Genomic DNA, 17,508 nt, shown 5'->3' on the forward strand with positions numbered 1-17,508 from the left:
CAGCCTTGAGCAACAAAACTAAGATTCGTAATAGCAATGAAGGTAGCCACTTGATTTATAAATAGTTGAATGTTAAAAATACAGGGTACTCAAGCAGTAAGCACACACATTAAGTTTTTTCATAATGACTGAATATTTTTCACTGACCATATACCACAACTGTTGCAGACATGCTCCTTCTCTTGGCAACAATGTTAGCAGCCATGCAGGTATAGTTCCCAGAGTCAGACAGACGGGCCTGACGAATGATGAGGTTGTGGTCAGCTCTGGTGTCAATGTTCTCATCCAGGTTCGAATCAATGGGCTCCTCATTCTTTAGCCATTCCACCTGCACAAAGATGGAGAAGAGAAAATCATTAAATACGGAAAAAAAAAATGGAAGCAGGAAGTCTGCAAAATTATTCCAATATTTCAAGGAATTAATAAATTTAATTTTGATCTTTATTACAAAGCTAAAACATGGTCCCCAACAAGGCAGATATTCACAGGGGGAGGCAAAACAAAAAGCTCCTCCAGAGTTGCAAGTAATGTGGATTAAAAGGGAGGAGTTATCTTTGTTCTACTGGGGGGGGGAAGGGAAGAAAAGAAGGGGATAGGAAAAAAAAAGAAGGAGAAGAATCAATCACTGTTTTCCTTGTGCTGTTAGGTAGTTAGGAAGCTTTAAGRTTTAATCCTAGAAATCAGAGGCTAGGATAGAACACATGGGAGTCGGTCTAATTGAATATGTCATTTACTCCTGGTTCTCTTTACCATAAGTAGTAAAGCTTGAACATTAAATCATTTTCTTAAATATTTGCATCTTATTATTTTCCCTGTATTTCTTCTTGAAACTGTATCCTGCATTTTGTTTCCTTTGTAACTATTAATTTATCCAAGTACTATCTTGTTTAGGAGAGTCCTTTTGGTTTCCCTAAAAGAATGAAAAATGTGAAAAAATATCTGTAAATCTGTAAAGCCAAACCAAGGGACTTGATGTATTAAGTCTAATGTCCTTATTATTTTGATAGGAAAAGTACTTGTTGGGATTCAAGGAGCAGAGAGAGAGACCTAACCAAATGAGATTAGCAGTCTAWGTGAAAATCAACTAATGACCATTGCATTTTTTTTTAAACTTCAGGGGCAGTAGGCTTGGGCCAGTAACTTAGCAAGATTGATTTTTATTCAAAGGAAACGGAAGAAAATCTTAACCTCTTAATTCCAAGAGAGAAAAATAAAYGTTTAAGATGACTGCTCTTGATATATACTGCTTTATGTGTTCAAACCATTGTACAATGAACAATTAAGTCTCATACTACCCAGCGATGATACATGAATAATTATTATTAATTCCACTTCACTTGCTCCATGTCACACATAGTGAAAGAGCTACATCTTAACAGACTCAATTTGAATAAACATTCTTAAACCAGGAAGCCATTAGTATTTGTTGCCAAGGAACATAAATGTTGTATTTAATATATTCCTATACATCTCTTCTAGTTCACCTACCAGTGTTTCTCTGAGTAGACCCAGAAATTACCTGCAAGGTACTTCTCTACTTGAAACATTTAAACAAAATACTTAAGGTACAGTAAGCTGCTGTTACAGAACTGAAATATTAAAAATAGAAGCAGAAAAAAATATTAAAGGCTATTAAAAGGCTGAACAAATATGACTCATTTTAATAGCATTTCTAGACCTAAGGAGGTATGGTCGTACCCTGAAGTCAAATACTTTTCTCATCTCAGTACAGATGAATAATCTCATTTGGGAACTTGTGGAAGGACTTGTAACTTTGAGGTAATGAGCTTACGGATTTGCTAGCTACAGGCATTCATTAGCACACTGTTCTGTGCAGATGGTCTGCAATTTGTAGATTTTCCAGCTTATAAACAAATTTGCAAAAGCTGACCATCAAAGCCAATTAGATTTCATGCCAGACAGCAGGTTTGTCTTCCAGTGGCATCAGTCTCTTTGCTTAGCTGAGGACAGAAGGTGTGCGACTGACATATCCATAGCTTCTCACACTTCTGTGTCACTGCACAGTCAGCTGGGAACTTATCTTGAAAAGAATCTGGGTTTATGGCACAGTTTTCTTATGTGGTAACTCTGSGAGTAAATAAACAGATTGCTTTACAGGTCTGTTAAAGGAGGCATTAGCTTAGTATGAAATACATTATGCATTTAATACAGAAAGTAGTCAAAAGATGTTAGTTCAATATACTCTTCTCTCCTGACTGACATTATTAGCCAACAATGATGGTAACAAAGATAAAATATCATTAAAGTTACCATTAATATTCAAAACCTGTTTTTATTTCTGTATCCTTCAAAGGCTGTATGATAATGTTGCGTTTTGTTGCATTGTTATCTTGCCGCTCAAATTTATTTATTTATTTAAAAAAAAAAAAACAATCTCCATTGCAAAAGTTTAAAAAGTTTTGTGGGGACTTGACTTTGTATGCTACAGTACACATCAGAATGAGCATTTAGGGTCAAGTATCCAGACAGTGAATTACTGGGCAAGCTTCTGCACATCAAAGAAGCCAATGCATGAAGGCTGCACTCTGCTGTTCAGCCTCAGAGATGATCCATGGAATTGTTTAAGTAAACGTGGAGGAGACTTTGAGCCAGAAGTCCCACTCCCTGACTTTATTCTCCTTAGTATTGTCAGGAGATATTGGTCAGTCATGGTGTGTCCCAAGTTTAACACACAGTAGTTCAGGTACCCCAATTTCCACTGCTAAAAACATCCTAGGCAATCACATGGCCAGCATTCATGCTCATTYCCTTTCATTCCCCGGTTTAGATGACCTGGGGGACACTTTGAGCTGTACTGACTGAAGATGGCCAGCTATAGCTCTGGAGTAGTAGCAGAACAACCTTGTCAAATACAGTAGTCCTGAACTCTTCCTTAATAGTATCTATTTGGATATATTCACCCAGTTATAACACRTTTCCCTTTAGTCTGGGTAAAACAAGAAACAATCAAGTAATCCATCTACTCTTCTATTCCTCTTGTGCAATTAACTTTAATACTAGTTATCAGAGTAGGTTTCAATAAAATCAGGAATGCAATTTAAATCATGGAATAACAGAACCAGTGTAAATCAAGTGACAGAAATTCAATGGTCACAGTCAGAATTAAACTAATGTTGTGCGCAGTGTAATGACAAACACACATAGCAATATTCAATGAAATGACAAACCTGACTAGTATTACTGGAGACTGCAGTTCATAATTTCACAAGTATACACATAAATTTTGCATTTTGGCTCTACCATCACATCAGTTTTGTGGGGGTGTTTTTTGGGGGGATTGTTAGCCTTGTTTTTGACGGTTGTGATTTCTGTTAAACAAGCACTTTGGGATCTCAGGCTACTTTTTTACTGAGTATAGGACTGCCAGGAGTGGTGAATGAAAATTATTTACATTAATGCAAAGCATTTAAAAGAATGATGATCAGTGTGAAGGGAGAACATTAAACAGAAGGCAAATAAACATGAAAGTGTTGAGATATGCAATCAAAAGATGATTTGTAAATGAAAGCATGCATTGCCTTTTCCTTCTTATCAGGAGACCTGATGACACTGCGAATACTCAATCTCTAATTCCAGCTTCCACCCTCCTTGAACAAAAAAAGACTATTTCAAACTCACTCACTGTCTTTACCTCAGCAGACTAATGCTYTCAAAAAACTAAGGGTTGAATTTAAAGGATAAACTGATAAATTTATGGGAGTCTGGATGACAAGATTGTTGTTACCTGCAGTGATGCAAGCTTTCTTTTGAGAAKTTCAACACATTCACCCACATCAATCAAATGAAATAAAGGCAACAAAGAAACCAACCATGTCATCATACTGAAATGAGGCTTGTGTTTGAATTTCCAACCTGGGATCTCTGAGGAGTGGATTCAAAACTCAYCAGCCTTTTACTTCTGTTGCTTTATCTGTTGCTGTCAGTGGAGGTCAGCACTGACTGTCAGCTTTTAACACACTTAAAATACATTTCCTTCTTTAAGTCTGTCTGAAGATCTTACACCTTTCTATCTTGAACTAAACCTAAAAATGACTGTATTATTCCGCTAAGTTTATACATGGAATCCAGGAGTTTTTCCCCAGAAATTAAACCTGCTCAGAATTAAAATACTCCCATCAACTTTAACAAAGGCTAATCACGTAATGATCTAGAAAAGTAATGCAGGGGCAGATATGGATTAACTCTGCTGGTATGTATTGGGCAGCAGTAGGTGAATTAGCATAATAATAAATTTGTTCCAATTACAGGAAGCAATTGTCAAAGACCAGCTTACAGCATTATCAAAATGAAATCAGTTAAGTACACCATATCCCAGGTAGATTATGATAGGGGTTAGAGAACTCTCTCTTTAAAAATAAAGCTTATCCAAACTCAACCAGACATAACGGAATGTTACGCCCCAAACCCTCAGTTGCTTTTGAGCCTGATGGCAACTGTCACTTGGGGCACGTCATTCCGCTTTGAAGGGCACTGTGTTAGGCCTTTGCACAGGCATCATCTGTGTAATTCAATGAGAAAAGCTGAYGGACTGCAGGTGAGGAAATAATACTCTTCTAGTTAAGCATTATTTCTCTGTTGCCAAATTTCATGGGGAGGCTCTACAACTGTTGAAATTCATGTAAAAAGGCAGTTTAAGGATATTCTTATTTACAGTAATAGAAATGTTTTTTGTTTGTTTTTAATGCCAAAACTTACTATTTAAATCCTAAAGGTAAGACTGTACATCAGAGACCAGTCACAAGCCTTAAATGATTTGGTGTATCAAGGGTTCTTCATCAAATGCTAGATTTTACTTAAACATCTTGAGAGCTGACTGCCCATAACTAAATTCTCTATTCTTCCTAGTGTATTTTGCTCGAGAATATAAAGAGATAATACCCAACAGGAATAATACAACCCAGAATCCTTTGGGCGCACACAGTAATTTTATAGATCAGAAGACAAAACACCTTCATACTCCTGCTTTTAGATTACTCTATCCTGCCCTTTAAATATAACATCCAACTTTCTCATATGGTCAATAACCAGAGTACACATATTTCAGAGATAATATAGTTAGAATGTCAGTTCTTCTTGAAGAGGGAATCAATTGCTTTTTGGATGCAAGATAAATGCTTCATGATTTTAAGATGGGAAAGGTCAACACCTGACTTAGGGCAGCACAAATATTTCTTACAGCACAGTCTATTTACAGATTTTAAGTATGCTACCTCTTAAATGGAGAAAGTAGTAAATACATCCTTAACCTTCTTGATATACCTCTGCCACTACCTCTGTTCATTAAGTTCTGAGAGAACAAGCCAGTATTTGTATCTTTTGAATAACACTGCTGGATCCACTTCATATTCTAAATGTAAGTACAGCAGAAAGTATGGTAGAAAATGCAATGAATAAATAGGTATATTGCTGCTCATGAGATTGTAGATAATTACACTAAACACAAATCGCTCATCTCTGGTATGTTAGGCTTCCTTTGCAGAATCACAGAATCGGTAAGGTTGGAAGGGACCTCTGGAGATCTAGTCCAACCCCCCTGCTCAAGCAGGGTCGCCTACAGCATATTAGACAGGGTTGCATCCAGGCAGGCTTTGAGTATCTCCAGAGAAGGAGACTCCACAACCTCTCTGGGCAACCTGCTCCAGTGCTCTGTCACTCTCACAGTGAAGAAATTCCTCCTCACATCCCTCCTCTGCACTGAGGCAGAGTCTTTTATGAACCTGACAAAACCAAAGGTAATGCAGTGAGGAGTTTGATCAAACAGCGAATTTTAAAAAGACAATGACAGTAAAATCTTTTCAGATATTTGGCTACACCTGACCAGGTATTAGTTTAAAAACAATGACCTGCTTTGTAACCTCATGTTATATCACTAGCTTAAAAGAATGCTCAAGATTTTTTTGTTCTCGTTTCTTTATTCTCAAGTTTCTCCCTTTCATCTATACATCTGTCTACTGTTGGGAAGACGCACATTGTCATGTCATTAGTAACACTAGCCTTAGTTTRCAAGGATCAGAACTGTGCATCTGGTAATAAATATTATCAAAAAGCATGTTTAGTGAAGAACTATTAAAATACCTATATATGGGAAAATTACATGTAAATATTCCTATGACATACAGCACAAGAGTGCGTTTAGGGGGCAGAAAGGGAAAAAAAGAGACAAATTTGAAGACCATGTGAAAAGCAATGCAACAAGTAGTATTCTGGAATGTAGATGCATATATGTCTATGTCCCTTGTAAATAATTTTTGACATATTCAACTGTTTTTGAAATAAAAAACAATCTTCCCTACAACTTTAAACAGAGAGGAATAAAGTTTCAACATAAAATTTTGAACTAACAAAACTGAACTATCCAAACTGACAAAACCTCATTAATGAAATACTCAGAGGAACCTCTTTTTGGCTCTTAATTCTTCTCACATCCCTATAGTGACAACCACAGAACAGAGAACATCTTAAAGTTGATTCCAGTGCCATTTCCCCTGTTGCATATCAATGTACTTAATTAATTCAAYATAAATAATACAAAAGGCATCTCTACTTCAGCTCTTAACTCCCTAACAACAAATATTATGCTGCTATATATACAAAAGAACTAGGAATATGCATTTTCTTCTCTAAAATCCGACTTTTCGTTAAAAAGGAAAAAAGAAAGTCTGAGAATTTCCAAAACATTGAAATAGCTCATCTCTCACTGGAAGCTTTTCTTTTTTAACCAGAGAACAAAACATACTTGAAGGAAAGACTTTTCCCAAAAAAATGATTTTAACAAAAAAAATAGGTTCTCCTCCACACCATGATTAAGAATGGGTGTATTTGGCATCTGCTTCCAATCAAGTGGAGAAAACGCTTTCCCCACTGACCACAGAGCAGGCCCACGAAGACTATATCATTAGGCTAATGTTAGCTTCTGTGAATATTCTCTCCCATACTATCAGCTCAGGCCTTTGCCTAAAAAAAGGCTTTTCCTACCTTATCATTGATTTAGGTGTCATATTGCCAAACCTTTAAAAAAAATCCTTATTAAAATGGCTTTTTGCAATGTCCTGTAATGTTTCAGGGAAAGGAGCAAGATATATTCCCTTCAAAACTGCAGTCTACCACAGAACTCTTTCCTCTAAGAATTCAGGTGTGTGAAGGTTGAGAAATCTTCCTTGGGGTAGGCTAGAACGGACAAGTAAAGGCTAAAGGCAGGGCAGGTGCTTCAGTTACATGCATTAAGATGGCAACATATCTTTGCTACAGTTCTATTTTGCTTTCCACCCTAAAACTTGAACAAATATGCAGAAGCAGCTTCCCAACAGCATAAATCATCACGAGAGATTAACAAAAACAACAGCCAGTTTGCCAGCTACAAACCATTCATATCTACCTTTATTATCATATAGTTATTTTATCAACACGATCGTAACATCAATCTTCCTTGCAAGGAGCCTTTCACTAGCAACACACAGGAAGCAAGTCAACTGTACCTGCTGCATTTTTTAAATGAATCCACTRAGGGAATACTGTTACAGAATCATTTAATCACGGCGTTGTCACACTGTTCTAGTAAGCATATTTTTCCTTCATTAGATTGAATATATAATCTCATTACATAAATCTGACACACTGACTAACTCATAAATCAGCCTGAGCTTTTGTGGGCTGTACTGTGAAAAGCAGCACAGGAATCTTCTCTTTGAAAAGATGCACTCAGTTGTTGCAAGAAGAATCATCTGAAAATTCAAGAGCTGTATGCTGCTAATGCACGTTTTCTTTATTGTTTCACTTTATGTGGCACATAGCTAATGTATTTATTACCTAAACCTCAACTAGCAAGGGAAGCCAAGAGAGGTCATATTCTCTTAAGTGTGGTATACACTAACACTGTATTTTCTTTTGTAACTCAGTTTAAGTTATGTCCAGTTTGCAATAAAACAAGCATTTTTCTGTGTGGGCTTTGAAATCACTACTAAAAACTGATTTTGCTGAATAATCCAGAGGAGGGGAAGAAGGCTAACATGGGAGAGATGAGTCACAAAGCAATTCATATATGCCCTTCAGTAAGTACAATGACAAACGTGACAGGCTGTATGTTCATCTTCAGTTGCAGTGGTAAAGATAAAGTGTGCACTGGGTTGACTCGGCCATGCTATTTTGAGACTGCATATAAGATACATTGCTGAGTATACCACTGCTAATCGTACATTGTCCGATTGTTAAAGATGCAGTCGGATCCCCAAATAAGTTTATTTCTCTTTTTGGAGGAGTAAGATTCTAAAATTAATTGAAATGCTATTTTTTAGCTTCATGCAAAAAATTATGAATGAATCACTGTTAATAAAGCCAAAGCTTATTGTGCTGGTTTATATGCTGCTTCTCCAGTGGAGGGTGCTCAGAGATGACTTGACTTCAGCTATTATCTGTTAAGCAACAAATAAATTATCTGGTTGAAACTGAAACCCCAGTCCCTTTACTATAAAACTTCACAAGATAGGTGAGCAGATTAGATGGGATTCATCTAGTGCTTTTCTTTTTCTAGATAACCCAGAATTTAAAGATATGTATTAATACACAGATCTTGGTTTAACAGTATGCAATACACACTGTATTTCTCATTACTCTGAATCAAGATGGTTAGAAAGAAACCAACAGTTAAAGCCTCCGGGAATGCTGTTTATGGTGCCACCAGTCAAGTTTTATTTGTTTTTCAGTGCACAGACATTTGGATAGTAATTATATGTACAGTTGACACTGAAAAAACATTTTTAGATAAGATTATTGGAAATGTTATGTGCAGTGTTTTGCTAACATGGCATCCTGATACGCAGTATCACATTTGTAGCAAGTTTTTATACATAAGAAAATCATCACAGAAAGCTTACAGTAATTCAAAACAAAGGATACAAATAAAGAGATCTCTGCTCCTGCACTTTTATCTGCTACTGATCAAACATGACTGCATGGCATTACCAAAAAAAAAAAAAAAAAAAAGGACAGTATCCCCACCCACGCTTCAGATTAGTGCTCTCGAGAAAATTTAGTATAGAGGCCCAAATTTTTGAAAACTCAGCATCAAGAGTATTGCTTAGATAGCACATTAAGTAGGGAATATGATCCAGACTACAACAATAGTCACTATTATTTGCTTTCTATAATCATACCTGAGATAGTTGCATCTCTGAACACTCCTAAGTCTTGCTTCCCCTCAGCAAAAGTGAATTCCACAGTTCTCTCTTCCAGACCCTGAGCAGTAGGCATCAGTCATGCTTAGCCAGCAAGGCTGACTACATTTAGCACTCCAGTTCCTGTAGAAGGTTTGGATGGCTAGAACGACCAGACCACTTTCTTATGCCGATAAGAAAGGGGTGTTTTTGAACAATAACCTTCATATGAAAGCCTCTGTCCCCTGAAGATTTATCAGATTTAAATGATAACTTACRCAGGTCAGACTGGAATTGTCAGTGTCCCTTTGTAATCATCTTTCCCTTGAAAGTGTTTATTTTAAATAGCGTTCTTTTGAATTCACAGTTTACAAGCCTTGGCCTTATATGCAATTTGGCTGCAGCCAAGCACTAAGAAGTCTTCAAAGATAATCATTCAGGTATTTTTCTCTTTAAAAGCTGCAAGTTTTCTCACTGGGAAAGCTTAATTTTGAGGTACTGTTTCCCTTTCCTCTCTGCTTCCTGATAACAACTTCTCTCATTAAACAAAATGTATTACAGTAAACACCCTAATAACCAGGTCAGCATACAGTATTCATTAACTATTGCAGAGCTGTTCCAATTCTGTCAGAGTAACTACTGTGCCTAACTGTCCTTGCAAGATCAGGTACTGTAGCACTCCGGTCATTGTAATAACACATATGGAACTACTAACCTAATTCCTAATAGCAGTTCCTAATATATTAAGATATCCTAATATATTAGGATAATATATAGGAATATATTAGGAACTATTAACCATATTAAATTTGTGAGGAAAAAAGGAGCAAAATCAGTAGTTGAAAATGGGAATATCATCAACACAAAAACAATCAGAAGTGATAGTTTGATCTTATAGATCATGATACTTGGATGATTAAGGGAAAATGTTTCCAGAATCAACAGAGAAAATAAATACATTCATAATGTCTCTTTGCCARTAAACAGTAATTTTAGTACTAATCCTTTACAAAATTATACTTTCCAGCAATCTAATTTTTCTTCATATTGCTAAACATACATAGCATAAACAATTTTTAAAAAGAACATACAAGGAACTGTTGTTTTAACTATTCATCATTATTATTTCGCATTTTTCCAAGGTGGTTAAGTATTAAAATCTACATTTGGCTCCAGATTTCCCAGCTTTGTAGTTCATGCCTTCATCAGGCTCTTACAGAGTGCAAGACATTCTGATTAATTATCATTTCACAAACTTACAAAAATGGAAATGGAGTAAGGCAGTGAAGAATCATGCCTCTTTATCAGATCACATTCTTATTGATTTAAAAATTGGATGGATCGAGAGACAAAACCATTTTTTTTTTTATCAATTACCAGTAGACTTAACACTGCAGATAAAGCACTGCCGTGCTTTAGCGCTGCAGATAAAGCAGTCAGTGTCTTTACCCTGACTGCACTTCACAGATGCAGGATCACAAGTACTATTCAGCTGGAGTTGCGTCACCCTCCAGGTCACTGTCAACGTAAACACTGTTCACTTCTCATATGCATCTTTGATTCAAACACTTTCAGAGCAGTGGGTATTATTAATCCCAGTTTGCAGGTGGGGAATACTTTCCAGCTATGAACTCTTAGAACTTCAGCTACTTACGTCTGAGTCAATAGTATCTACACTGGACCACAGTTTCTCACTTAACTGATTATCCCAAAGGAAATGAGCTTAGCTGAGTATTCACTACTAGTCATTTACGGAATTCTCTCCCCCCCCCCCCCCCCCATTCTAATTTGAGGTAACTACAGGTTATTTCATTTCCATTTATTTCACTGTGCTGTGTTAAAAAATTGCAGTATTTTTGGTAACTTTTCTACCAATATTTCTAACTCATTAACAAATAATGTATACTCCAGGAGTTAACCTACCAGAAACCACAATTCAGAGACAAGAGTGTTGGCTACTGCATTCTGTAGCTCAGGATAAATGTTCTAAGACTACAAGCAATAAATTACTTCCCTTTGGTTGTCTGTGTGGTCTCCTAGTCTTGATTACCAGAGCAACTTCTGTACTCCTGCACTGCACGTTACAGAACACAAGGCTATTCAAAACAAAATTACTTAGAGGACATTGGTTGCCATTCAGTACAAGATACTCACATTCTAGTAGTAACATTTGAATCTGCAGTGAAATGCAATAGATATGGAAATGCTCTACTCCAAGGACATCTTGCTTTTTCATCCCTSGTTTTCCCTGTTCTAGATTAGGGTATTAGACCTAACTGACAGAATACAGCTGCTCCTGTTACGATTGTGAGAGTGCAGTTTAGAGAAATGGGCACTAATGTGAGAGGATCAAAAACTGATAGGCTGTTTTACTTTATTTGCTTCACTTAAATCAGGATATGTCACTGTGTTAATACTGATGTTGAAAAAAAGAAAGTGTTTTCAAGACTTTATTCTAYGGGGAGGCTCAGTAGCCACAAGTGACTTACGCAGTGTAGATAGCTGACCTTATTTGCTCGATCAGATATGTTTTAAAAGGGATCTTTGTTTGCTGGTCAACYGTCTACAGCAGAAACAAGGATAATATTAGAGGACAAGGAGAGAACAAGCATTAGAAAAAAAAGCACTGAGTTGTCAATATGGGCTTTCCACAACATTTCWGAGTTGCTGATGTCCAAAAAAGAGCATCAAAAATACATCCCAGAACAACACTGAATAGTTTAGCAATCATATCTTAAAAAAGGCACTTGTAAGAAAGCAAACAGAAAAAAGTAAAAATTGACCATTAGTTTAAGCTACATAACTGAGTATCTCAATTTATATAATTGGCTGTGTTSCTCTGAAACATATACAGCCATATAGCTAATAAAAAATGCTGAAATACTTACAACATTTTAAAAAGACTACCAGTTCTATGCAAAGGCATATCCTTAATTTTCCTTAATTCCTTCACAATGAACGAGGAATTGACTTTCATTGTTCCTAATGCAATGTGATCTAATTTTGTCATGTATAAGTTGACTATTAGGTTTCTTACAACTTCCATTAATTTTACAAGTTTTAAAAAATGTCACTGTTGGCTGCAGTAGTTGCTTAAGTAAAACTAGTCTTTAGGAAGAACCTACATTAGATAAAAAAATCATTGAAACATATTGCACATACTGAGCTCAGACTTGAAAGTAAAATGTCTTTGGTGAAAAATGGAAGACACTTATTGTATTTGTAACTAATGTACCTTGGAAGTAAARTAAATACTGATATTCAAGACACAACATGCAAGATCTATAACTAACTGCATAAAATGCATGCTGTTTGCACTTAGTAATCATGCTGTTTTCTATAACTAGAAACAAGATTCATTGAAGACTATAATTCACCAGCCTTWTTTGCCTGTGGTTTATTACAATACAGTTATCCTGCTATATTACATTTTACAGTATGTGTACAAGTTCCATAAATATACAAGCCTATGTAAAATAGGCAGCAATGGCTCTCACTACTTTTGGAATACTTGCAGCTTTTGAATTTTATGTGGGTTTCACATTTTGTTGATATATTTGCAACAGAATATGTACTGCCCAAAGGAGAAATTATTTTACATTTCCATTAAAACCCATAGTGGTAAATAAACCATCAGAACTCATGCAGATATTCACTAGAACATCTACAGTAGTCCATTAAAATGTCAAAATTTATGGTATACATTTGAAAAAGTAGCACCAGATACAACACATTTAAAACTTTAAAAATACATTAAATGATAAAGATATTTCAGAGTATTCTAGAAACCTCAGCAGAGTGCTCAAATCAACACAAGCTTACACTCATGAGTAATACTGTTTAGCACAACAGCTGCCCTTTTGTTATAAAAAGTAGTTGTAGAAAAATCTGTAAGTTGCTGCTAATGCTCATAAATATCGCAAACTTTTCAGAAGTTTAGTCTCAGTATTTATTTATAATAAAAGAGATTTAAAATAAATTTTAATGTCAACTTCTGCTCAGATTTGCACCTCATACATTGCAATGGGCTTCAAAAGAGTTTTCCATCAGACATTTCAAGTTGGGATTTGGCTCCCCTAAGCTAATACTGTATTTGACCACAAAACTGCAGGTCTCACAGTTAGTAGCATGATCACTGCAGCACTGTTCTGACAGAGKCAAGCACTGTCTAGTAAGCTAAAGATTTTTAGTTTTCATTTATTTACTGAAAATTAGAGGTTTATAAATGCTTATCTCAAATACCATGGTTTATATGCAGCTTCAATAGAAAGAGCTTGACTTTTCTAAAGAACAGTATAAATCAACATTAACTACTGAAGATGATAGAATTTACTAAATTCACCACTAGCTAACTGCATTTATTTCCATGACAGTTATTGGAATTGCTCCATTTTTACAAGATTACCAGTTCCGCATCATTCTTCAAATTTACGATATACTAAGTTCACATTAAATCCAGGTCTCAAGAAGGTCACAGAAACTCCCTTTGATAGTTAATTTAAATATGGAAGCTGGCTGTCCAATTAAAACAGCATTTAAAAAACTGATTATCAAGTCCATTGAATTAAACAGGAACAACCTATGAAACCTTGAGAATTTCAAAGCCCTGGTGTCAGTGATGGAAAACACATTTCTAATATGTTAGAACATACCACATACATACCCCAACATACCACAACACCTGCCCCAATAGTGAAAGGTACTAAAACAAGTTGTTTAAGGAGATGACTAGCTAAAAAAGCAAGCATTTATTTTTGCTCCCATACCCAGAASTAGTAATATTTTACATTCTGAAGCAGTAATAAAGTGAAATATACAGAACACATTATCCCAAACTTAACTAAATTGGTATTGACTGAGCACTTTCCAGGCAATGGTTCAAGATTGGTTTGACAACAGTCACAGACTACAACATCATGGCTATCAAGAATCAGACAGTAAAAAGGAATTACCATCAATGAACTGGAAAGGATGTTATAATTTATTCTGTTTGCTGACTCTATCCCAAAGCACCAAGATCTATTAATCATATTGATTCCAGATGCTACATCTAAGCCGGTACAGAGCTGCACAAGTGACAGAATCAAGTTGTCCACATTCTTCATTGTTTTACTTTGAAAGTAATTGAGTTTGACACAGAGACAGCAACTCCAGCACTCAGTATGTTCTTAAAATTAATAGAAAAGAAAATATCCTTTGGCAAGAGTACAGGAAAATACTAAGGTATGATTAAGCTGACCAACCTGCCAGYATTATGGATATGAAATCTTTCCAAAGTTGCTTTATATAGTAAAGATAATAGGTATGAACAGCACTGTATCATGTTAATGGCAGAACTGTAATACATCAAAAAAAAAAAAAAGAACATATATTTTTCAAGGATAAGGGCCTAATACATTTTTGGAAACTCAGGTTGACTCTCCACCTCTTTGTGTACCAATTTAAAGCTGAGATTTCTAAAAAAGAGAGAAACAGTGCTCAATTGCTTTAGATACCTCTGTGAATCTACATGTAAAGGGTTACAGAACCTTTCTTTTTAAATGCAGCAGCATCAAAAAGATTTTTACTGGACTGTACATGACATCAAGTACAATATCACACCTTAGCTCCCCAGTCCTGTTACCAGAGCCATGCAAATACTGTGTAATACCAATAGAGGCCCAAGGGGAAACCAACTGTGTGCTGGAGGGAAAGAAAAAGAAAAAGCAAAGAGTATGCACTTTAAAAAAAGAATTATTTCAAAAAGTTTTAAACAATGGAGAATAGACAAAAAATTCTAATATTCCAAATGCATATGGAGAACAAGAAGTTTGTCAAATGCAGCAAAAGAGAGGATCTATTTTTTTTTTCTTTACCCCTCCCCGCCAAGTAAGAGAAGCTTCAAAAAACTGAACAGACTAGAGAGCAACCATTTAGAGGAAAAAAAAAAAATCAAAGTAAAGATCAGCTGAGAAGAAAAGAATGCATCAGAAAATTCACTTAAGTATAAGAGAAGAAACAAAAGGTCTCATTACATATTTTAGTCTATAAAATGGAGCACTTCTTTAAGAACACCTGAATTACATGACTGGAAAGCATCAGTTTGTACCACTTGTTGACAGAATTACACTGTAGCTCTGACTTCAGCATATTACTCCTTGAGAGATCTCAAGATGGCCTGCACAACTRTCTCTTGATAAACCTTTTTTCAGGTTTAGAATGAACCAAGAGAAGATGCCCCAGAATTTGGGAAGTGGGAGGAGGGAAATCGGGAGAGACTAACAAAATCCATCAGGCAACGTAACACCTTTTCTCTTTTTTGTTTTTAAATACTGTTTTCMTTTTGAACAGGTTTTCCTCTATAGTACTTCAATTCTTGCTCTCTCTTTCTCTGGTAACAACAGGCTAGTTAGGTTATTTACAAACTGTTGGTTGACAGATATTAAATGAGCCCTTCTTTTCCAAAAGCCACTATACTGAGTCCATCAATCTTTCTAGCTGTTAGATACAACTTCTCTGGAGTACCTGAGCTCTTCTGTCATTGTGTCTCATCTGTAATTACTCAGTTTCTTCTACTGATTTCAGTTGACTCAGAAGGTGAGGGGGCACCTTCATGTGAGTTCTATCAATGTTCACTTTTGGAACATCTGTTTTGCCTATACTACCTTGCAGCTATTGCTTTCAAGCACACCCTTCTAATTCACTGCTTTCTTGTGCATTCAGAATTATCAGAAAGGGAAGCAGAGTAGGTACAACTGTGAAAATGCCTGAAGTGTGCACTTTATCAGCACTGCATGCCAAATCTGATGACACAGAAGTTAGCTGGGATCAGAGTCGGGAAGCAGTGTAATCAGATTCAGAGCTTTTCTGCTAAAAATACTGTCAAAACCATGAACTCAGAAATAACTAGTCAACAGATGATCTACAAAATCCCCTGACTTGTTTTCACACAGACATAAACATGATCTCACATACATGGACAGGGCAGCCCTCCATATGCTTTTTCTCTTTCTTTCTTTCTTTCTTTTTGGTGACCCCAAGGTCACCCCAAAGGTGACCCAATGACTGAACAGGCAAGTAATAGCTAAGATACATCTTCAGAGAGCTCAGTGAAGATTTTTTGAATATACCCAGGGCCTATATAATTCAGGTTTTCCAGAGGTAGCTTAGAAATCAATCTACCCATTTACTGGCTGGACCAGGTTTTCTTTCTTTCTCTGTCTGTGAACAGAAAAGCTATCAGACCTTGCCTACACAGTGATTCAAACTCTTCTCCTACGCATTCCTCTGAGATTGTTTTTCAAAGTTAACTCTGTTTCAGAAATAGTAAGAAGCTATATGTAAGATTTTGGAATTAGTTTCATATGTAAGGCTTTCAGTTTGGCAAACAGGCTACCTGAAGACTCTTCAAAGCTTCATCTCCAGCAACAATCCATGTCCCATCCTAGCACCAGTAAGAGCTACAGGGCTTGTACAAGAAAACTAGATTGAAATTCCACTTCAGCAAAGTACTTTCTACTTTCTATTGTTTATGGTGATCACCTGTGACTGACTGACACCTACCTGCCTTAGCAGCCCCAGATGTTTCCTTTCTCTTCCATCAGAAGTTGTTCATGATTTGGGCATTAATGCTTCAACAGAGAATTTAGCCAACTCCTATGATACACTACAGCAGCCTTTTCACATACACTCCAAGCTAAATGAGGCCCCTATTGCACACAATTAATAACCACGTCTATGGGGAAAATCTGTTGTGCAGATTGAAAGCTGGAATTGTCTCTTCCCTAGGCCAGCTCTGCAGCAACAGTGAAAGAAATGGCTCTGGTCCCACCAAACCTTTGCCAGCAGAGACTCTCTTATATTTAAATCAGCATTTGCCACAGCAGGGGATTATCACATGCTCAGCTTAAACGCTGGATTTTCTTTTTTGTTGTGATGTTTAGCTCATAAAAACTAAATTTATTTGGGTTAGTGCTGATGCCTATAAGCACAGCTGCTCACCAACTMTGCTTTGCTTCCCATGCCAATGCATGAGAATTTAAAGTATCTTCTAAATCTGTCAGGATTTAGGTTTTCTCACTCTTACTGCAGTGGCAATGTACCCAAAGTGCCCTACCCCCCAGCAACCTCTCAAAGTGGAGACATGCCAAATTTCCTTATGTTCCTTTCTACATAGAGGCAAACTACAGAGATTGGAAACCTGCTAATGAAGGCAGCAGAGACAGAAATAGAGTGGACTACAGCACTAGAGACAGCTAATTGCTTGACCTGCACAAAACCTGAGAGGCAGCATGACCTAGGAGCAGAGCTAAGGTGTTCCAGAACAGATGGTATGTGGTACGTGTTGTTAGACTTAGAG

At 36.4% G+C, this 17,508-nt stretch overlaps 1 protein-coding gene across 5 annotated transcripts in view; it reads right to left on the minus strand.

Annotated features, from left to right (window-relative positions):
• UNC5D (unc-5 netrin receptor D) overlaps window positions 1–17,508 on the minus strand; it is a 124,027-nt gene that overhangs the window by 39,232 nt on the left and 67,287 nt on the right. For all 5 annotated transcript variants that reach the window (XM_085304192.1, XM_085304191.1, XM_085304193.1 and 2 more), the window contains one exon: window positions 148–328. In XM_085304192.1, coding sequence (XP_085160318.1) covers window positions 148–328 — 181 coding nt within the window. The remainder of the gene's footprint in view (window positions 1–147; window positions 329–17,508) is intronic.

This window comes from Rhea americana, unplaced genomic scaffold (assembly GCF_003343005.1).
Source record: "Rhea americana isolate MKP2758 unplaced genomic scaffold, rheAme1 scaffold_204, whole genome shotgun sequence".
Lineage (NCBI taxonomy): Eukaryota > Metazoa > Chordata > Aves > Rheiformes > Rheidae > Rhea > Rhea americana.